This window comes from Scomber scombrus, chromosome 9, assembly GCF_963691925.1.
Source record: "Scomber scombrus chromosome 9, fScoSco1.1, whole genome shotgun sequence".
Lineage (NCBI taxonomy): Eukaryota > Metazoa > Chordata > Actinopteri > Scombriformes > Scombridae > Scomber > Scomber scombrus.
This window is the reverse complement of record NC_084978.1, coordinates 9,576,652-9,600,779: the sequence shown is the minus strand read 5'-3', so window position 1 is coordinate 9,600,779 and position 24,128 is coordinate 9,576,652. Positions and strand designations below refer to the sequence as shown.

Sequence of the window (24,128 nt, the reverse complement as noted above, 5' to 3'; positions counted from 1 at the left end):
TCCAGCTGCCGGGGAGCCTGTTCCAGTGGCTGTAACACTGAATGGATGAACCAGATTTGGGGTTATGTAGGGAGCAAAAGACAGATAGATAGATAAAGAAATAAAACAAAGATAAATACAGGTTGTAGAGGTCTTTCCATGTCAGATGTCAGTAGTCAGCTTCAGTCGGTGCAAGATTAGGTCAACCATGGTTAGCAGGATACAGCACACAATCACTCCCTCCCTCCAATAAACAAAGACAGCAGAAGAGTGGACACTTGCCTCCTGAAATTAGATTGTTTTTTTATTTGAATAGATCAATGAACATTGAAATTCTTATTTTACATAAAAACCTTTAATCCAATTTAGGTCACTAATGGTCACAGCAGTAAACTGTATAATCTAATCTATATTTCCAGAAGTATCTGTCAAGCTGAGTGATGTAGTGGCTCTTTTCATTATACAGCATGAGGCATCCATTTTCCTTTATTTGAACAAGCCATTTGCTTTTCCAACTAGAATCAGACCATATCCAATTGATTTCCTCAGTGCAAATATCCAATATGAAGAAAACTTGCATAAATTGGAAGATAACCTGAGTTCTCAGTTGCTCAGTCCAAATATTTGAGTGTTTTGGATTACCTTTGATTCATTTTAATGGCTTTAAATCGGTGCCAAAGTCAGCACAGTGCTGGTATTGTTTCTGATGTTCAGCTCTAATTCACATAATCCACAGCACAAATATGAAACAAAAGCAAAAGCAGTGTAAAAGGTATCTCACTCTAATTTCATCCCAAACCTTATGAATTAATATTCTAGATTAGTTCAGGATGGATATTGTATGAGCTTGTGCTCTTATTTAACAGATAAATTAAAACAGAAAATAGATGCAAGTAGCAGGGTCATTGTATCGGTGTCACAGCTGTACTAGTGACATCTAGTGGAAGCAATTGGTAACTTCATATCTAATGTTAGGGGATTCAAGCTTTGGGACAGTAGACTACAATAATTTCAAATCAAGTAAATGTGGAGAACATCATTTTTTCACAGATAAAGGTTTGGGATCTTAAGTAGTCAGTCTTACAAGTAATAAAATATCAGCCCATTTATGGACGTTTTTCACTGGGAAACTAGCAGCCTGCCAACTGTATTAAGCTCTTATGTTAGTGTAAGCCCAGAGTGTGAAACAAGGGTGTTGCTCAAAAACGACCTAAATCTCTCATTTAAATAGCTGCTAATTAATTCTGTGCTGACTTCAAATCAACTAATTTCAACTGTATAATTCACAGCTAGAAAAAAATGTAAACTAGTTGCAAACAATGGTGACAGAAACATCCGCAAAACCTGCAACATAGACACATCTTGTTTTTCTTTGTTACATTTCCAGTGTTTAAATTGGCTCTAAAGTCACAGTTTGATATTTGATGTCTTGTGTCATTTTCTGAGTTGAGTGCAGTTTTCATTAAGAATCTTCTTGATCATTCACCTCTGTTAAAATACATATCACTGAGGCCGTATTGTTAGAAACTAAACTTCTACAACAAACTAATCAAGATGACAGATGGAAAAAGACATAAGTATCACCTTTCCACAGTTTATTTCCTTTTAAAATAATTCATACAAATGCATACAGTCACAAACATATCTTTGTAAGGTTGTCAGTTTTGACCAAAAATAATGATATTTACTGTAGAATATAGAATATGTGTACTGTATATTGCTACGCCTACTACTTTACCATAAAGGGGACCAAGGTAGGCAACAGTGGACTGTGTGTTACTACCAGGGATGGAATTTCAAGGAGCACCTCGATACTTTAAAAGCTGTTTTTCTTGTGGCACCCATCGGTTTGAATGAGGAATGCTTACAGTTTGTATTAAGTTGCTCTGGAGATATCAGCAAAGTGTTTCCCCCCCACATGGCGACAGGCATCTTGTGAGGAAAGTTTAGGAGTAAAAGTTCAAAATATTCCAGCATTCCTTTAAGGATTTTGGGGCTCTAGCAGTGATATTTAATTGTCACCTCAGTACCGTGTGTACCAAACACCCCATTGAGATTCTGGCCAGTGAGAACTTGGCTCAAGCTCAGGTTGTAAAATAATCACCAGTGGCTAGTGAAATTCCCATCCCTGATTGCTACGCTTACTACCTCACCATGAAGTAGACCAGGTAGGCAACAGTGAACTGTTTTTACTACTCAGCTGCTGGTAGAAGGGGATCCAGAAAGCACTGTCACTTAGCTGGCCTGCTAACATCAACAACACATGAACTGGAATCAGTTATCAATTTTCCAGAGAGAAAAGAGTCTCAGATATTTTGACACTGGTGTAAATATATCCGCTTGTTGTTTTCATTGTTGGAGTGTGGCCAGTAAATTTAGTCTGAAGTCTAGTTCCACACGTTTGTTTTTACTTTGTGCGTAGTGTTTTGTTGTGTATTCAGATGGCAGTCTTCGTAATGATGCCTTGTGGAGAGTACTAGCCACCACCCCTCCCCCCAGTGCTGCTTTTTTAGACACAGATACAACCAAGTCACATTGAAACAGGCAGGCAGAACACCATATGTACACATAGACACAGAGGCCACAGAGGGCGGCTAAACGGTATACTCGGGAAGGACCTATCATGAAATGTTAAAGGGATACTAGACTGGTGAAGAAATCAGCACTTTGACATGCTATCAAGTACGTCAAACATCTGTATGTTATTGTGCATATATGTTGTACCTCACACTAGTATAACACCGTAGTTTTAGCTCTCAGTTGCAGGTTGTCCTCTTCTGGAAAGTTGATCTGACTGAGCATTTTTCTCTATTAAATTTTTTTTTAAAACAGATTCAAAGTTGCAATATGGGAGTCAGTCTGAAATATGAAAGATTTTTTGGCCTAACTTGTAGAACAGAAGTATTCCTCATCTGTCCTTAACTTGAAGTCACGTCTGTACAAGTGAGTTAAACTTCAACTAGGAATCTAAAATGGTTTTGGCAGGCACTAAAGAGTTGATTAACTGATCGGATGGTTTCAGGGGTGTGTAGGCTCATTGGTCAAATCCATTGCTGTAAGGGAAGCGACACACTTTTTCATCAGTGCTGTGTATCATTTGTAAACCTTGGTGTGCTCAAGTGTTCATGCTCCACGATTATACAATTACTGTACGTAATAGTGGAAGCACTGGCTCATGAAGACATGAGGAAAATAGAGATATTTCCTTTTATGAGACAGTTTCTTTAACTGTAAGCTGCTGCAGTACAAATTCTCAGTGCATCACCTTGTGGACAACCTGCGTCTTTCAGAGAAATAATCTCAACAACTTTGTTTTCTAATAAAACAATCAGGACTAGGGATGAAGTCCGTCATCCCAGCCAAGCATACCATTTTGCCACTTCTCTACAGCCTTCCCTCCCACAACCCCCTCGGTTTGGGTCAAACATTTACACACAAGTCCCAAGAGCAAAATCACTTGCCCATTAACCTAACAAACAAAAGCAAACATTAGATCAACTTAAGCTCTTGTTAAAGTTCTTTCTCTAATGTAGCGGGACACGAAAAGGCAAGCAGGTAGAAAAACAAAAGCACTAAGTGGCATAAAAAGGAATTTTTAAAATAAAAATTTAAAAAATAATATACCAACTGCGGAAACTTAATTTCCTGAGATGGTGTGCAAAAAGCTGCCTCTTTTTTTAGGGGGCTTGTTAATTTGGGAACACAAAAAAACAGATATTGTATTCTCAAACCTGTTTGGCTACATAGAGAGATCACATAACCCTTGTTTTGTTAAGACTGGAATACAAATATCAGTATCTTCTTGCCATAACTCTAAAAACTGTACACAGACAGGTTACATTCATTTCATAACCTACTACTTTTGCTTGTACATCAAACTAAGGAAAGGACACAGAAAAAGAGACATTAAACCCGCCCCTCTAACTTTGGACACACTACAGTCTAAGACAGCAGAATTTGAATCAGTATTTTTTCTTCCCAAATCAACAGATAGTTATTGATATTTTTTTAATGTCTGGCAGAGGAAACAGTTTAAAACTTGACTATTGTTGGTATGAAGATCAACCTGCGGACCTTTGAGCTCTATAGTCTTTTTCAGGATTTCTGGTTGGAGCAGAGGACAGCTGTCTTGCTCTTTGATTAGAGCATCCAAACAGATATCCACTCCTCCTCCTCTTTATCATCCTCCTCCTTTTCTTCCTCTTTGGAGTGTGAACTGGCTGCCGGGAACCAACTGCCAGCGAATTGTGAATCGATAGTTATTGGGACCTCAACCTGTCGATCTGACACTCTGTGAACCTGTCTGATAACAACTTGTCACTAGGGTACTTATCGCTATGACAACGGTTGTCATGCCAACCACCTCCGGTCACCAGACAACACGGTCAAGCGTGTGCGTTTGTGTGTGTGGCTACAGTTGGTCATTCGGATGCTGCTCTCTGTCGCCCTCTGGTGGCTTCACTGTGTTTTGTCCGGGCGACGGGGCATGTGGAGGGTGTATGACAGCGGGCGGGAGGGTATGTGTGATGGGCACAGCGCTGGGTACTATGCCTTCAATGGGAGGCGGGAGGCCACCAGCGGGCAAGCTTACCACTCCTTGCGGGTACCTGGATGGGAGAGACAAAGAAATAAACATTAGTCATCAAATTGTAGCTGAAAATATGACTTTGTTTTGAACAACAACAAAAAATGCACACTGCTCACAATCCTCATGGCTAGTGAACTGATCTTGATGTGTAAAACTGGTGGACTACCATGATACAGTTTCATTGTTTTAACAGCAATGGGGCTTTTCTGAGAGCTACACAATAGGTTGGAATAGACAAATAATCAGCAATGTGCCAAGTTTCATTTCACCAATATTAATTCATTAAAAAAAATGCAGTAACACACACTGTAACTGGCCACAAAACAATGACAATTCTCTGCATAACACCTAATCACATTTGAGAAAGAGAGAGGTCATTTGAACATTTCTAACCCTGGAAGTTCACATTTCCAAGAGATTTTTATTTTTTTATTTTTTTTTAATCCTGATGTCTGAAGTTATTACCTATAAGCCCCGTTGAGTTCAGGGTGGACGGTGGCTGGGTCAACGCCTGTCCAGTGGTTGTTCTGGGTGAGAAACTCCTTATTCACACAGTTCTTCAGACTGTCTGGTATGCGACCTGGAAAAGAAAGGGATGGAATAAGAGAAAAAAACAAAGAGAGGAAAATGAATATAAAGTGCTCAGATTTAAAAAGAATAACAAACTTAAATTAATAGTCAACTATTCTACAATTCGAAGCAGGTTGTTTTTCTTTTTTAAATCTCACTAACCCATTTTCTGCATAGACACACAAAGTTGGACAACACTGTTCTAGAGGAAGATGAATAAACAGGCCATTGGAAAAAAAAAAAGAAGACAGATCCCAGTGGGGAAACCGCAAAGCGAGAGAACAGGAAAGAGGGAAAGAATTAAGTGGAAAAGAGAAAGAGAGGAGAGGAGAGGGTGATAGACGAATAAGAATGAGGCAGACCTTTAAATATCTCTTAGTGGAAAGAGTGGGAAGGAGGCTTTATGCTCGACTGCAGCAGAACACATCAAATATCTCTTTTTAGACTTGTGTTTACATTTCTCAGCAGGGGTCATGTTTTGTGTCTGCAGGAGTGTGTGTGTGTGTGTGTGTGTGTGTGTGTGTGTGTGTGTGTGTGTGTGTGTGTGCGTGTGTGCGTGTGTGCGTGCGTGCGTGCATGCGTGCGTGCGTGCGTGCGTGCTTGTGTGTGTGTAGTACCTGTGATAGCCCTTCGGATCTCCCTGGCTGCCTCCTCTCTCATCTCCAGTGAGGCCTGTTCGCTGTACCAGGCAGCATGTGGAGTGCAGATCAGGTTGGGTGCATCCTTCAGCGGGCCCTGACTGAAACTGATACATGTACACATAGTAATCAGTTGGGGCTGATTCTCCTTATCAATCAATTAATCTTTAACTTAGTTTTAATAGTCTATAAAGCGTCCCATTTCAAATCCAATTTACTCAAATTACTTGTTTTGTCTGCTCAACAGTCCAAAACAGAGAGAAAGAAAAGCAGCAATGAGCATCAATGGGACCACTGAATGTTTTTCATTCTTACTTGATAAAATCTGAAGAATTGATTGATTATGCCGTCATTTAATCTTTCATTATCCTTTGCTCATCAGTAAATTTTATTGTGTATACCATTATTTAAAATTTGAATCAAACTGAAACTATTCATTCCCCTCTAATTTACATTTTATTTTGCAGCCAAAGTAGTTCTAATAAATTAGAAGGGATTTCTGCTCTAAAACCTGTTCAATTTAGTTTCCTCTGAAATTAGAAAATACATTATATGCATCAAAACAGTTTTATTTTGTAACCCCTAAAACTGTAATTAAATGTCAGATTCACTTGCACTGGCATTTATTGTCACAACAGAGCAGTGTGTGTGTTACCTGAAAGGCTCTGTCTCATGAACGTCCAGAGCCGCTCCGCGTATCCTTCCCTCTTTCAGGGCCTGAGCGAGGGCCTTCTCATCCACCAGACCCCCCCTGGCTGTGTTCACCAGAAACGCACCCTGACGCATCTTTAAAACACACACAAACACAGGTTAAGTTTGTTTTTAGATGTTAAAACAAACCACAAGAAAAAAAGCAGCCCATCCACTGACAAACAAATGTTAAACAAACTGTACACATGCTTGCTGTCTTAGAAATCTTGTTTTCTGCTCTCAGGCAAAGAATTCCCAGTGAAAATCCAACAATATTAATAAATATGTGAAATTTCCATTTCACTTGACCTCCAAAAGAATTACTTAAGAGCTGTAGTCCTTTGTGTGTTGGGATGCAGGTTTAGGCTGTGATGTAGAAGTAAGCAACAAGAGGTGAATCCATCGTGACATGCAGTGCACACAGCGGAGAACCTCATTCATTTGTAAGCAGCGGGCTTCCCCAGGTATTTGCCGCTTTAATATTTATGGTCATGCGATGTAGTAGTTAACGTAGGGATAAATGAATCATTCAAGTGTGCAGCTGTCTTTCCACCTGTTTGATGGTGAAGTCGTTGATCAGGTGGTGGTTGTGTTCGTTCAGGCTGCAGTGCAGAGACACGCAGTCAGAGTGGAAGAGCAGGTCCTGAGAAGGAAGAGACAAACAGATGCCAAAGATTCATCAAAATGTTCTGTTTACACTTTAAACTGCTGCACTAATAGATTCACACTGAGATGAAAACTCTGATTAACTAAATCATGTTTTAAATCTTCTGTATACAAAGTACATGCATCGGTTTGTCAATAACTGGTATCAATTACATGACTTTAGAAAGTATACTAATTTTACTGTATATTTTTGGCTTTTACTACAGACATGGTTACATTATGTGGTAGTGAGGGTGCTCTCCTATTGCCACACATTTTGAGTAGGCAGTGAAATGTAAATACACATTTGTCATGGTGGGGGGTGAAGAAGGCAGTGTTTTGTCAGCAAAAAGAGAAGGAGACAGTGGATCTTTTTTCTTAGTCTATTACAAAGCGGATTTGGTCCAAATTGGTTTAAATGCTACTGTGTTCTCATGGCCAGAATCCTAAAGGCAGTCTACTGGCAGTGGTACTGAGGTGACAAATATCGCAGTCATGGTTGTGGATTTGCTGATACTTGTATTATTTACAGAGTGACAAAATATAAACTGTCAGCATCCATGACTCAGTCAACCAGTGAGTGTCAGGAGCAAAATGAACTGACTGGCTTTTAAAATGTCAAAGTGCTCTTTGAAAATCCATTCCTGGTTTTTTCCTGCATCCGTCAGCTTTAAGATAAAATAGTAGATCAATTCATAACAACCGACCATTGAAACCATTGTTTTTTCATCACACATAAATGCTGTAAACAGTTTGTAGCTTTCCAACATCTCAACAGAATCGCTCCACTCATAACCCACTGTATGTGTTTTTGTGTGTGTGTGTGTGTGTGTGTGTGTGTGTGTGTGTGTGTGTGTGTGTGTGTGTGTGTGTGTGCGCTACCTGTAGTGTGGTGACCCTTTGTAGTCCCAGGGACCTCTCTACGCCGTCAGCCAAATAAGGGTCATAGAAAATCACATTAAAGCCAAAAACCTTGGCTCGCAGGGCTACAGCCTGGCCCACCCGACCTAGAAACACACAAACACACACACAGGAGCATTAAGACAAATTCCACACACGTGAATTCACATTTAAATGAAGCACACAAAACACAATAGTTTTAATTGTTGTACTCCTCATATTACCTTTTTTTTTTTTTTTTACTTTTTACTTTTAAATTGCATGATGCTGTGGCTACACACGTCTCATTAAGACTGAAAAAGTTCCCAGACTGAACAGAGAGGAGATTTGCATTCTGCCGCTGGTTAATCCGCTTATATTTTATTGGCAGTAACTCCTTGGGAAGCCAATTTAGCTGAGCTAAGGACAAAACTTCCCAAAATGAAAATGGAAAAGAGAAGAAAAAAAAACAAGCTTGATGATTAAATACTTCAGCAGTATACTTCAGCAGCAAACACGCCAACACTAAATCAGTCCGACCACTAAAGTGTGCACTCCATATCAGCTAAATTAACACAGTAAAAAGCTTGACTCTAGAGGCATAATATACTGTATGTGTGTTTACTCACCGAGCCCTATGAGTCCCAGTGTCTCTCCTCTGATCCTCGCGCATCCTGACGCCACCTCACGGATCTGCTCCACGCTCTGAACCCGCGTTCCTTCCCGTAGAGCCTGACGTGAATAACAATGTAACACAGACAACAAAAAACATTATTGTTCGACATGATCCAGTCACTGAGGCTCATCAGGTTAAAGTCACTTATATAAACCACACAAGGCTACAAACCTGGTGCAGCCAGGTGGTGCGTCGGTACAAGGTGAGGATGTGACACAGCGTGGAGTCCGCCGTCTCCTCCACTGAGGCTGCAGGCATGTTACACACAGCTATGCCTGTTAAACCGTGGAGCAGATAAGGATTAGTGATTGCTTTTCGGCCCGATTGAGGAGAGAGATGAAAGCTATTTTTGGGGGAGAAGTGCAAGTCAAATAGTGATATCAGCAGTTTTAGACTGCTGTCAGGCTTTAAATAGCAGTGACTCTTGGTGGAAGAAGAACGGGGGATGTGAGGGAAGCTGTAGCTGTTACTTTGCCTGTTTACATAGAGAATGGGCAATCAGTAACTAAAAGACTGTGTGAAAATATGTTTAATACATACCTGAAATAGTGCTGAATTTAAACATGATTACAAAATTAAGTTAATATTGTCATTTTTTTCTTACTTTTGAATCCACTGGCCACACAATAAAAACAGTTATATTGCTGATAATCTATGTGGTAGTATATATATATATATATATATATATATATATATATATATATATATATATATATATATATATATATATATATATATATATATATATATAATAAAATAAAAATTCAACTCTGATATATATATATAGATATATATATATATATAACAGAGTTGAATTTTCAGTGAAGATCATATACATTTTCAGAGCAACTGAATTAAACTTCATAATATTACATTCACAAATTTTTGCCCATAGCTGTATTTCTTCTTTTTGTTTGGGCCCTGTAATTATCACTACAAAAGATACAATGATCACCAATTAATAATTTGGTCTTTTGAAGTATGGTGAGGACATTACCATAGTAACAGGTAAGGAGTGAAGTGCAGTCTAGCATTTCTACTACAGACTCTACTTTATCTATGTGTGTACGTGTGTGTGTGCGTGTGCGTTCACCCAATTCGCCGGCAGATTTGATGTCAATGTTGTCGTAGCCGCTGCCAATGCGGACGATGATACGCAGAGCTTTAAACTTCTCCAGGTCTTCTCTCATCAAAGTGATGGTGTGGTACATCAATGCTCCTACAGCTTCATTCAGCACCTGGACACAAACACACACACACACACACACACACACACACACACACACACACACACAGAGTTTGAGTTACCTAAATTATAAAGAGACAGAAATAGTTGATAGCATGTGTAAAATGCCCCCCTGCTTTATACATTCGACTGTTTCAGAACAATAAGGTAGCGCTTCATTTGAATACACGCAGTACATATTGATAAAGTTTAAAGGTAAAGTCATCAGTGTTTCTCTCTGTAGATGTGAGCCAAGTCAATTGTGGCTTTTACGGAAATCACTTCTGTTCGCACTCACAGCATTTCCATGAAAACATATTTCTTGGTTAAAGTCTTTTTTCTGCATGCGCTTTTTATATCGTCCTCATATCCTGTTTTTGAATACCCTGCCGTTATTTCCTGAATATTACCATGGGAACAAAGCTTTAATAGCCACAGGAATCGAGATAAGGTGTCTCTGCATTTGACGAAAGTGACTAATATCAGCAGGATTCTTCTTCTCATGGGGTTCTCAGTGGCTTCTACTTAAGATGACGCCTTATTGTCTTAATTGAAAATGAAATAATCTGACTTGAAAGCAGATAACTTGATTATCATATAGAAAGGGGATATAAAGCTGTGTGGAGAAAAAAAAACAGTTCAGCATCTGCCATCACCTTTTAATTGGTTCTCAGTTAATCGTACAATCTTTTTCTAATGCTGCCAGTCCTCCTTTCATGTGTGCGAGAAAGGATGAAAATGACATGTGGTTCAATTACAATAAAAAAAGCCCTTTTAATTACACAATGAGGTGGCTGCTTACTAGAGACCAAGAGAGAGAGAGATAGTGAGCAAGGGAGAGCCATCTGTTTCTCCCACGCTGTGGCCTACTGAGCACGCTCACAGAGAGAGTGTGCCTGGCAGTCACCCAGAATGAGACGTAACCCTGCCAGACATACAAACCCATTTAAAATCCATAGTGGCGGTGGCAAGATCCGAGCCTGACCCACATTTTAGGTTTGCTCTTTGTCCTCATCTTTATTTTTCTTCTTCAATACTTTTTTTAAGAAGCTGGGAAGTATTTGAGCTTTCACCGTAAAGAGCCAATAATTATTACTAATCTAATGTGGTTTCTTTGTCTACAGTCATGTCTACAGTCTACAGGCTCAGCTTTATGTGACTTTAAACTTGATGACATGAAGTTCAACAGGTAGTGTACAATTCACCCTGAGGGCAACGTGAACATTTTTACTATATGCTAATTCATCCAGTAGTTGTGGTTTCACTTAACAACACCACTGAAGTCAGGGAATCAGCAGGATTTAATCCTCTGAGGATAATAAATGTCTGAATTGAATGCATTTAAAAAAAAATTAATTCCATTTAATAATTATTAATATATTTAATTCTGGACCGACCAAAAGGCCAATATTGACATCCTAGTGTGGCTAAAAAACATGGTGCGTCTGCAACATCTCACATTTCTGAAGAGATGTTTTGAAGTCTCTAAATGAATAAATCAAAGTGGGGCAAACTACAGACACCATGACTGGGGGCTGACTTATCAATCAAAGGAAACGTCCAAAAATTCACCCCAGAGATATTTCTAGGGCTGTTAATTATTTTTCTGTTAGCCATATTTCTATTTTAAATTAAAAATTTGACTGAACTATATATATTTTTCCACATAATGAAACACTAAAGCTGCTCCCATGTTCCTGAAAATATACAAACTGCCTCTTTTTGCACTGGTTTCAACATGTGACTGTAGTCGCTGCTGCTTAAGTCAGCTTTTCTGCTTTCTTTTAAAAAATGGCCATTTTACTACTATTCTTCTAAGCTTCATTAAGCTGGTTGTACACTGCTGAGTCACAGACTTCACTTAATATAGAATTGCTGAAATGGTATGAACTTCATCCTTTTATTCGTGAAGCTTTTCTTCAGGTCAGATATTTTTACATCAGTTCTGAATATGAAAATTTAAATTCCCTCAAGAATATCATGATTATGTGATGTGTGTGCGTTACGTTATGTGGTTAAATGTCGTACCTTCTCGTGGATCTCCTGTGTGGACTGCGCGTCACAGAAGGCCACAGTTGCTACATCTTTCAGGATGGGCATCTCCACAGTGCAGTCGCGCCCGTCCAGCAACGCCACCAGAGGGCGCGGGTGCATGGGCCCGTTCATGATGGGTGGCCTGATGCCTACAAACACACACACGAAAAGAGAGAGAAAGTGTCATATTGGCAGAACAAAGGCAGTAACATGAGCAGAAAACAGTCTTGATTGTCAGAGGAAATAGATATAAAATAAAATATAAAAAATAGACATGAAATCTGATAATTTATATTGTTGAGTCGTAACATCCACAAGACTGCAGTCTCCTTAAAGATCATATAGTATTAAAACTCTTGCTGTGCATTAATTTGATTAATATCTTCCAGCATTTCTTCAACTTGTCAGCTGATTTCAGTTGTTTGTCATCTATGAAATCTAAAACTGAAGATGTGCAATTGCTTCTGGGCAGAGGCGAGGCCCTGCTTAATCTGCATCCCATAATTTTTCCGCTCCAGACTGATGCAATTGCTATGACAACTGTGACAGTAAGCGTGGCGAAAAGAAAGAAGAAAAAAAAGGGAGAACTTCCCAGAGCAGTTGTCTATCTGTTGCAGAGCTAATTCCTGTTGAGAGAGGTCATGTTTCACAGCTGTTTCTCTCCTTTTTACTTTTAAGGATTTTTATTGTTTCAGTATTTCTTTTTAAAAAAAAAATGTTTACTGACTTTTAAAACACGTAGTAACTGATGAAGATGGAGGAGTTAGGTAGGTAGATGGCATTAAAAAAAAAAAACTTGGGGCAAAGATGCCCTTAAATGTTCAAAATATCTCTGTGGAATAAAAAAAGTAGTGAGGCAAAAACATCATGATAATTAGAAGTACTCTTTTGTATTTTATCCTGTTCATAGTTCTCATATTTTCATAGTCTAAGACCCTCGTAGTCCACTGAAAGTCAATCTTGGGCATTAAGGTCCAGCTGTGGCCTGTAGCACCTCACACCACGCCCCCTTTGGCTCGTGGCTCTGGTCCTCCTCTCATTTCAACATTACTAAGCTAAGCTGGCCACTTCTAGGAGCTTTTATTGTAACTTTAAAAGAGCAGTATTAATCTTGTTTTTCTAATATAAGAGCATCTCTCATATAAAAAACAAATCCTCATTTTAATGTAATATTTTAACAGTTATTAACAGTGGCAAGCATATTTCATTAAATATTTCATAGCTTGTGAGTCTGTAGTGGTCATGTATGTTTGGATTTGTCTGCTCACCAACACTGCTGCAGAAAAGGCTGAGGGGGTGGAGGGAGGGGATTCCTATAGGAAGCACAACATGCCACATCAGATGCAGGTAGATACTATTTAAGTCACAAACACTTCTGAATACCAACAAACAAAAGGCCTGTTCCAAAAAAACATAGCTCATCTCTGAATTATACTTTTACATTGTTTTAGAAGCTCAGAGCTCATACTTTGGCCCAGAATGTAGTAATTGCAAAATAACCATGTAACACTTTAGGATACAGAGCAGTTGTACCCTTTTAAACAATGACCGTTTCAACATATGAATGCATTTGTTTATTCATGTTAGTTATTTTGTTTTAAAACATTCATTACAACATTAATGGCTCAGGAGGTAGAGTAGTCGTCTGGTAATCTGAAGGTTCCTGGTTTGATTCCAGCTCCTCCCGACAGCATGACGGAGCGTCCTTGAACAAGACAATGAACTTCTAACTGCTCCCAGTGAGCAGGTTGATGCCTCTCAGTGATTAAACAGTTAATGAGCTATAAATGTAGATGCTTTACATTTTGGCTGGAGCGCGAGTGGCATGTCGCTTATATTCATATGTAGCTTTGATACTTCCAGGAGTCAGTGGTGAGCTACACAACTGACTACACATATGATCATTTCAGGAAAAAAAGTGATTTAAAAAAAAAAAATGTGTTCAAACTATAATTTTATTCATGTGTATGTGTGTTTCTATGGCAGATACCCTGATGAAGACAGCTCACTGCAGAAATGTTGGCAGGGATTAAAATTAGCACCAGCTACCAGCCAAATGCCGATAAAATATGCAAGTGGCTGATAGATCTGGTTCACTCACCAGCCAAAAAAACAATGGTAATCTGTTGAGTGGCTTTAAAAATTTGAACATTCACATTTGAAAGTTGGACACAAAAGTTAATTATAACACAATCTTATTTTATCAACTGCAGAAGTTCCCTCTGGGATACAAGCACCCCTGGTTGGGAAACACAGCTATAGATTATGTCACAAATACATATTATCTAGCATTTCTTGGGCTTTTTGCACAAATATGCAATGCAAACATGATATTTCATAGCTGAAAAGGGCTAAATGACTCATAAAATCAGTAGACAGAGAGTAGAAGGTACAGCAGTTCATATGAAGGAGTGAGACTTGTCATAAGAGACGGCCACCAAGTGAGTAACTGAGTAGAGTGAGTCTCCTCTGCAACTTTTCAACAGGATGTTTTATTAAATCATCCATTGAAATTGAACCATTAACCTCAACGTGTTGCAAGGCCTTGAAGTTGCATTAAACAAGGCAGATAAGCAGGATATGCAGTGTGCCTTTTTTCAGGTTTAACAAAAGCACGTTGCATTTTTTTTGCATTTTCCTTAACTATTCCCTCCCCACTATGATCTGCCTGGATCTCTCGGTTTGTCTCTCTACAGATGATTTAAGAGTCAGTCAGGGTCAGTAAGGGTCGAGATCACTGGACAAATCGACTGATACCCAAGACATCTGAGGGACAGATAGATGTAGATTCAGAGGAGCATCTGAGACACGTAGTACGGCCTCTTTGACATGTAAAGCTTTTACAGCCCTCTTAAACACTGTTGACGAAATACCCATCACTCATTTCTGACTTGTTTCTATCATTCATGCTAACATCTCAAATACATGACTTCCTTTTTCATTTCACTCAAAATATTCCAGGACCTCTTAAAACATTTTTCTGACCTCCAGATGGATATCAAAATTGGCACTTTCCCCATTTTCTAACTGTTTTACAGCTGCATGAGCTAACATCATGAGAACATAGCTAAATTATTAAACCAGCCATTTCTAAATCAGCATCCTATAGTCAATGCAATGTTATGAATGCCAAGGATCCCTGAGAATTGTGGACTTGTGGACAGAAGTTTGGCAGCTTCAATCCCACAAATTAGTTTGGAAAATCTGGGCAGGGTAACTGAGCAATCTTCCCATAACAGCTATCATTAAATGAGTGAAAGAGCGAAATAAATTTAAAAAAGGAAAAAATCCTCTCTGGAAGATTCTTATAGCAGTATGCATCAGTAATAGCTTTTTTGTATTTTGCATTTAGCTTCTTGTAAGATGTAACATGTGAATGTGAAAGCTCTTGTTGGTGTTCTTTAAATACACCACGCTTAATGACGCTTTTTACAGCTAATAATAAGCATTGTTACTGCACTGGAAACTATATGGCCGGTTAACATTTGTGTTTTTCACCCCTCCATCTGCTTCAGTGGAGCAGCTCAGTGACCAAAATGTGAGGACTGTGTTGTACTGGGCAGCTCCCAGGAGTGAATAGCAAATTAATGTATTGTTTAGTATTTAAACTCTTTCTCAGTGAGCCTCTCTGTTTGTTGAGTGAGCCGGTGTGCATGCATGAGGAAATAATGTATACAGCAATCGCGTGCATTTCTGGTTCACGCTCTAGTGTGCTGCAGTGTTCACGGTGTGGCTGTAACAGGATACAAGTGTTCAGAATCTGTATTTATAGAACAGAAATCAGGGGTAAAGTCTTTGTTGTGTTTTTTAAAAGTGATATTGAGATTTGAGGATACTTTTCTTTTAAAAAACATATACTTATTGTCTATTTCTAAACTAGCATGCAGTACTTCCTCTTGCATACATCAAGCAGCAGAGTGTACACAGAGCTGTGTGACTACGGTGGTTAGGTTCAGTTTTGGTTGCATGTGGTAATCATCCTGTGAACAAGACAGGTTTGATTCTCACGCTCTGATCTGAACATACTTACTTTAAGTGCCTCTATTGAATTATCGTTCAGCTCAGTTACTGTTTCAGTTCAATACATTTTGGTTTTATTTGGTACTGTTGTGATACTTTACATTTCCATTGAGATTAATGAAGTATTTTTTATTCTTAAATGTCTACAAATCTGTATCAATGAATTTTTGCAGCACCAACAGCTCATCTAGTCAGACTCTATAAACATAAAATCACTTTCTGCCTGCTTTTAATGTTAAAACAAAGCTGAATGATGAGAAACTGCATTGATGCTGCACTCAGAAGCTACATAGGAGCAAAGACAACTTCCATCACTCAATTTCTGTATTGTCTTCTTATCTCTAACGTCAGATTACAGCATGAAACTTGATCTGATGAAGCTGCCCCCATAGTGCAGTGAGACCAATAAGGTGAAACTCAAATCCTGCTCACAAAGCCTTTTGTGGCCTCGGTAAAACATTAGCTTTTCCGTAATAGGATTTGCCTGGAGGCCATTACACTTACACATCAATACAAAATCAATGGTGCATAGCTGAGAAATTGGAATTCATCAACAGCAAAAAGTACTTGAGCTTTGACGCCTCTGTAACTTGCATGTAATCATAAGTAGCTCACTTGCCTGTAGGTGCTGCACTCTACAGTATTTTTTTGGCTCTCAGATTCAGATTTCATAATCTGAGAACTGAGCAGAGACACTTGGAAACAAAATGTGATTCGGAGATGTGTTCACCAGCACTAAACAATAGTACTTGTGCAGCAGAATGGTGTTTTTGGAGAGAGTAACAGAAATTCCAGAAATTTCTAGAACTCACACTTGGTCACAGTTAGGGAGGAAATAGCTCTCATTCCAGCACCAAGCATGACCTTGGGAGGACCAGCACTACTGACTGCTGAGTAGTACTATAATGATAAAACACTTTCTGCCTCTCCCACACACGCAAACCTCAGAGTTGTAAATATAGATGCTCTCTTTCTGTCTCTCTCTCTGTCTCTCTCTGTTTTTCTTCAATCGAACAAACTCAAATGGCAGTTATCTCTCTCTCTATGTATTAATGTTTTTTTCCCGCTTTCCTGTCAGATTAAAAATTAAATTCTTTTTTATATTAAATAATTGCTCAGACTTTTCCTCTCACTCTGCTCAGTTTTTAAATTCTAAAACCTCAACCATCTCCAGTCTCCCTCTCATTATATTCAATACTCCAGTACATACTATTTCCCTCCCAACCCCCATAACCCTGGGTTGGGTGACTGCTGGGGGCTTTCACATTGCAAACAGACCTCTTGACAGCCAACGGGAGCCACAGCCCTAGCTCTGCTCTCGCGTGCAAGCTTTGATTCAGATTTACTACTGTATCTGCTACAACATTTCGAGGCAATGCAGTAGCAGTTATTTGCAACTGAGGCAACATCAAAAATGGAGGAACAGAAGGTTTTGTTGGTGATGATTGTTCATAGAAACAATAACCATCTGCATAGTAATGACTCTGCCTGTGCGGTTGGTTCTGAAGGGGACACTGAATTACATCTTTCTTCAAGGTGTCCCTTGGAAGATTTGTAATCACACAGAAATTGTGCTAATACTGTTTGACTGACATTTCAAGATGGGAAAAGTATTTGCCAGTGACTGCTGGGACCACAGAAAGTGCCAGTGGGAAAGCCCTGCAGTCTGCCTGTATCCAGCTGTCACTGACCAGCTCACGAGAACAGCTGGATTTTTGTCCCAGGGGAACAAGACAATGTTTTTGGACTGTCAGTCAACAAAGACAATGTGTAATATCAGCATTTTGCATTTGCAGGGCACCGGGAAATCTTCCAGTCTCGACAGCGAGTGATCTGCCGAAACAGGCCGGAAGTCCCTGGTTTTGACCCACACAAGAGAATCACACCACATTGTGTTATTACACTCTTAAAGGGGACGTATCATGCATATTTCTTGGTCTATATTTATATTCTGGAGCTCTGCTGGAATATATTTGCATGATTTACAGTTCACAAAATTCCTTATTCATTTTATACTGGCTCTTTATGCAGCCCCTCAGTCCAGTCTCTGTCTGAAACAGGCCGTTTTACCTCCTGTCTCTGTAAGGCCCCCCTCCTGATGAGCCCAGTCTGTTCTGATTGGCCAGCTGCCTCTCAGATTGGGATGCTAGACAAACAGTAGTAGTCAGACTTAACTTGTTTCTCTCGCTCTGTACTTGAAATTGAAACTTCTTAAATATATCTGTACATGTTCAATCTGAAATACGTGAGTGGACAATGTGAGCAACTCGTGGAACAGCCTTGGCAGCAACCTTAGCAACAGAGGCTACTAATGGACTGCTTTTGACTTGCAGGGACTATTTTTAATGTAGACATCCAAAATGTAGACATTCTATATGTCCGGTGAAAACTAGAGGACTAATTTCCAGGGCAGCTGCGTGTAGTTTAATATACAAACATTTAACAGTAAAAAGACTATAAATCGAGAGCTGAAATAATTAGCTGATTGATCAATTAGTCAATGGATCCCTCATTTCAGCTTCTTAGTTGTGTGGAATTGCTGTGGGTTTTTTTTTTTCTTTTTTCTTTTATCATTGTAAACTAAAGTATTATTCGGTTTTAGCCTGCTGTTCAGATGCAAGACATTTCAAAACATTCCCTGAGCTTTAAGAAATGGTTTTATATATATAAAAATAGTGAAAATATGTAACCCCAGACATGTGCCTCACTTTCACAGCCATGGCATACTGACCTTTCACATATAAATTGAACAAAGCAAGTGTCTGTCCAGTCTATTCAAACTGCAATTCACACACATCTACAAAACATTTCTGCTCATTGCCAAAGACACCCACACAACTAGCAGCTGTTAAGTGCTTTCTTTGGTTTTTCAGTTCTTAAATAAGGTTAGACTTCCCCAAATTAAATCTCCTCTCAGGCCCTTTCCAGCTAAACTGAAAGCGAATCCCCCGCAGATGACACAACTCACATTTCAGACACAGTGTTTGAATTTTTCACCGCGTAACCACAGAGAAGAGAGGAGAGGGTTGCTGTCGGCACCTGTGATCAGCCAGCCGCCTGCAACTGTAGCAACCAACCATCGAGCCGAGGCACGGCTGATTTATAACGTTACTGGCTCTTGTGGCATGCAGCAACATGGCGTGGTTTAAAAGCCCCTATATCCTCGTCTCTCACCCCCTTAGTGTTGATTACACCATCCCTTCATGTCTCTTCATCTCAATCTCTCATTTCAGGCTCTCTTACCCGGGCTTTCTTTATCTTCCTGTCCATTTCCTCTTTCCTCCCTGTTCAGCGCATTTCTCTAGCTATGAGAAAAGTCAAGTTTCATATCTTCACTGTATTTATATTCTGAATAATGTCTGAATATCCAGGTACAAAGTGCCCCAGCAGATTCACATTGTCTGCAGCTTTTGATTCCTTCTTTCTTCCTTTCTGTCTCCTGCCTCTCGCTGCTCACATTTTAGTTCCCAGGGTGGAAAGATGAGAAGCCAGACATATCCCCCACCACCAGTCCTCCCTCCTTCACACACTCACACGCACACACACACACACATACACACACACCCTGTCCCACCCACACATACAAAAATACAGGTGCATACGCAGCACACCAGTCCACGCCGGTCTACATGACTAATATGCAGTGATATATCATATAAACAAGTGCTTACACATAAAAATGTTCACCATGCAGGCACTCTCTCTTTTACTCTCTAACAAAAACACACACACACACACATACACACACAAGGTCTTAATTTGCAGGTACAGTGTCAGCAAGCCAGTTCAGGTTTGTCAGCTTTTTGTTCCCTTCACTAAGACACCAGCTGCAAAACAGACAGGGAGATACACTAATGTTTGGCAGCAGCTTGGTTTTTAGCGACCAATTCAGGGTTTGATGATGGCGATTATAGTTCCAGCTGTACTGTTATTGCACGCTTGAGCCAGAGCAGAGCTAAACCCTGTGCATATTTACTGATTCCTCAATTTTATAGCAGCTCTAACTTGCTTGTTGGTGCAGATAGATGCTGAATGGAGAGCAGTTGTTGTTTGAAAGGAGCCTTGCAATATGACTACCGCATAGGTCAAAATAAATAGATCAATAACAAGCTATACAGGCACAGGAGCAGCCTCCCACACATTCCTGTATTGAATCAGAGTCCAGTGGATCAGAGTAGAAATGTACAGTGCTGCAGGCTGGATATGTAGCTTTTTAATGGGCCTAGAAAACATATTTCTGTTGATAAATATGTTAATTTTAATTGTGTTGCAGCAAAATCAATAATTTTCAACTTGTATCTCCACCTCCACTCTGTGATGGGGAAATAAACCAAAACAGTGGGGAAATAAAGGAAGCTTTAACAATATTTGGACGACAGGAACTACTGCATTTAAATACAAACTACAACTGGATTATTGTATAGTATGACAGTCGTACCATTATATTGGATTAACCGTTGATGTGCAAAAAGTAAGTCACAATTACTGTGACGTTTCAATTGAACTGGGGTCAGTTTTGATACTATGCGCCCTATTAGTGGATTATTAGTAATGTGGGGCATTCACTGTATTCAGATTAGCAGGGTTTTCAAACTCCCCAGTTTTTTTAAAAAGGAAAAAATGTAACTGTTTATTTCCATTTAGAGTTATCATGTTGTGATTAAGAGTCAGTATGACTGTGACTGTTACTGACTCACGGAGTATTAATAGTTGATAGTATTCAGATTGTCTGCATGGGATTTATTTTATACTAACTTGTCTAGATGTGATCACAGTAGATCCACAGTTCCTCATTAGCTCCTTTAGTCTACCACATTCTTATTTACTTATTATTTTTGATGAAAAACTGCTCATTTTAAATGTGACAACCAAAGTGACTGTACATTGCATTCTTTTAAGTTATAATCACCTCGTAAAATATTGTTGCACAAACTTTCCGGCGCTGACAGTGCACATAAATCTATGTGTGATGACAACAATAGGAAATATGTGGCAGGGTGCTTGGGGGCAGCTATTTCTGAGCACCTCTTCCATACAGAAGATGCCAGCTGAGCAAGTTGTTTAATCTGCAGGTCTCGCTCTAAACAGACACACCTGACTCTGGCGTATAAATTCATAACAATAATAAGTGCAAGGTGCTGAGTAATTACTGATTTTCATTAAGGTGTCATAAGTTGAATTATAGCTTACAAACTAATTCTTGTTTTGTCATGTTACATTGTGGGCTTGTTATTTTGCTGACTGTCTAGAATGCTAATTATAATTTCCTTTTTGTAAAGCATTATGGTCTAAATAAAATGCACAACTTGTTTTCAAGTTGTTAAATATAGGTGATAAACATTATTTTGGCGTGAACTGAGTGTATGGTTTTGATGTTTTCTCAGCTTTCATTAGCTCATAGCTGATAAATCTTTCACTGTCGTTTCCCCTTTATTTTAGCTCAGGCTTTATATATAGGCTATATATACACACTTTATACAGTAGATGTCTAAGTGCTGCTTGGGTGTCTTTTTTTTAAAAACTAGTTTACGAGTCTCTTCTTAAATGTCAAATTTGTCAAAATGCTCATCCGAAGTGGTGTAGCTCAAATTAAAATATGAAGCAGTTAAGCTAGTTTGACATGACGTTATTTATCATTCGACTAATACAGTTACAAAATACAGTACATGCTGTACTGTTTTCGTGATAGGACGTCTTAATATATGAGCAATTTTAACCTGAAACAAGTTCATCTGTTATTATAGTTTTTAGGTAGTTTGCATTGTGCAGATGTGCTGCTTGACTTTGACACTAAAAGCACTTTCAGTTGATGTTTGGTTTTAAGTTTTCCAAGTTGGCAATGTGTCACAACTTGAGCACTTCCCTTGATTTGGTCATAGACGTCAGTAGCTGTCTATATGGAACATGATGGTCGGAAACTGCCTGAAGTTATAAAGCACCACAACATGAGTCATGGTCATGTTGTACATTCAAATACACCAAATTACACCCAAAAAAGCCTTCCACTGAGTAATAAGGTAACACTCCTGTCTTTAACCAGAAAATCTGCTTTTACAAGGTGTTGAGGATGAATGACGTATCACTGATTTGTATCACTGATGTGAGCCGTTATGATCAGATCAGAAATGACTCCACGCTCATTGATCCAAAACATGAATCAGCACAACCGTCAGTTACCAGGGACGAAGAACAGATTTTAAAGCAGCTCTCAAAAGGTTGACCGATTTTCACTGTGTGGCCGAAACAGATCCAATGACCAGATCAGTGTCATGATTATTGACTGGTGGTGATTTGTTGCGATAGCATCTGAGGCGGAAAAAAAAAAAGGGCAATCCTCCCTGAACCATAACGGACAGTCGTTATTCCTGTGACCTTGGACTCTCGTGCTGTTAGGCGTAGTTGGGGGTGGATGTGGAGGAGTCTCTCCCGAAAGCGGGGGAGACTCCTCCTCAATTATTGTGATTAAGATCACAATAATTTAGCTTAAGGGTGGATGATCATTTATCCTCACACCCTCCCCCTTCTTCCACACCGAAACCTTCCACACCCCCTCGTCCCCCCCTCCTGCTTATTCCATACCTTGATCCAGTTTTCAAGAATAGTCTTTCCCAGCCCCTTTCATAAGACGCATCTGTCACCTGTGTGTGAATCCGAAATAAGGGGAAGGGAAAAGATCAGAGATGCAACTTTAATCTTTGATGTCATCAAGAGACACAGCCCGCAGCCTGTTGATGACATCACAGATTACAATCTCTGGTTTCCTTTTTGGAGAGCACAAATTCAGATTAAGATCACAATAATTTAGCTTAAGGGTGGATGATCATTTATCCTCACACCCTCCCCCTTCTTCCACACCGAAACCTTCCACACCCCCTCGTCCCCCCCTCCTGCTTATTCCATACCTTGATCCAGTTTTCAAGAATAGTCTTTCCCAGCCCCTTTCATAAGACGCATCTGTCACCTGTGTGTGAATCCGATTGAGTGCATGCATGTGTATACTTGTGTGTGAGTTGACTTTGTGTGTGTGTGTGTGTGTGTGTGTGTGTGTGTGTGTGTGTGTAGGTGTGTGCGTGCATATGTTTGATTTATATGTGTGTAAATGAATGTGTGTGTGTGCGTGCGCGCAACCACTCTACATAGAAGAAACACAATGAAAGGGAAATATGTGTCATGTCCTTGCTAGCCCTCGAAGGAGAGGGAGATCTATTTCTGTTGCCACAAATGGAGGTGTTCAAACAGCCTTCAATAGCAGAGATTTGCCTCGTAACACACAGACACACACACATACACACATGTAGAGAGAGAGAGAGCTAGAGAAAAGGCTAATCATTTTTGTGAGGCGGGAGAGACTCTGAGCGAAATGCACAGATGAAAAAGATAATAGAGAGAGAGAGAATTAAGAGAAGGAGGAGGAGACGGAAAAAGAGAGAGAGAAGGGGGAGGGGAGGAGTAAGGCAGAATAATGTACACTGAGTTCACAAATATTGGCACACAGACACACACACACACACAGGCACACAGAGAGAGAGACACACACAGTTCCCACATAAAATCAGAGTGCTAGTTGTTTACCTAGAGGCATGCCTTTGTTGAGGAGATGTGAGCTTCCCATGGTGTGTTCCCCTGCCGGCCAGCACAGAACAGAAACCTACAGTCTTCACACAGCAGACATGAACAGGAATCCAGTCAGCATATGGCGGCTGTGGCCAGCTACCTCGCTTCCCTTAGTCCTTCTCCCAGCCCCTTAGTGACAAGCATACACATGTGCTCCCCCTCTTCTCTCTCTCTCACTCTCTCTCTCTCTCTCCCTCTCTCCCTCTCTCTCTCTCTCTCTCTCTCCCCTCCCTTCCGTCCCCTTCGCTCGCCGGCACTCTCTGTCTTACCCCCCCCTCCCTCCTTCCCTTTCGTCTCTAGCTACCTCCCTCCCCTCCCTTTCTCACTTTCTATTACAGCAAATCTCTGTCTTTCCGTCTGTCTCCCTCTGTCTCTGTCACCAAAAAAAGCTAAAAAATAAAAACAAATCCCCACACACACTGAATGGAAGCACTGCTGCATTTATGGTAGCAGGAGGACAAGTAAGTGTAAAAGAGATGGCGGGAGGGAAGAGAGAGAGAGAGAGAGAGTGTGTGTGTGTGTGTGTGTGTGTGTGTGTGTGTGTGTGTGTGTGTGTGTGTGTGTGTGTGT

General features: G+C 39.9%; 1 protein-coding gene across 1 annotated transcript; it reads right to left on the bottom strand.

The window, feature by feature from the left end:
- Window positions 1-1,565: 1,565 nt before the first annotated feature.
- Window positions 1,566-23,693, bottom strand: LOC133985923 (C-terminal-binding protein 1). Its single transcript, XM_062425667.1, has 11 exons — window positions 23,517-23,693; window positions 11,919-12,073; window positions 9,759-9,903; window positions 8,837-8,940; window positions 8,619-8,721; window positions 7,993-8,117; window positions 7,019-7,108; window positions 6,431-6,561; window positions 5,755-5,882; window positions 5,033-5,147; window positions 1,566-4,586 (listed from the first exon to the last, which is right to left on the bottom strand). Exons 1-11 carry the CDS (start codon window positions 23,554-23,556, stop codon window positions 4,391-4,393), a joined length of 1,332 nt encoding a protein of 443 aa, XP_062281651.1. The 5' UTR covers window positions 23,557-23,693; the 3' UTR covers window positions 1,566-4,390.
- Between the last annotated feature and the right edge of the window lie 435 nt (window positions 23,694-24,128).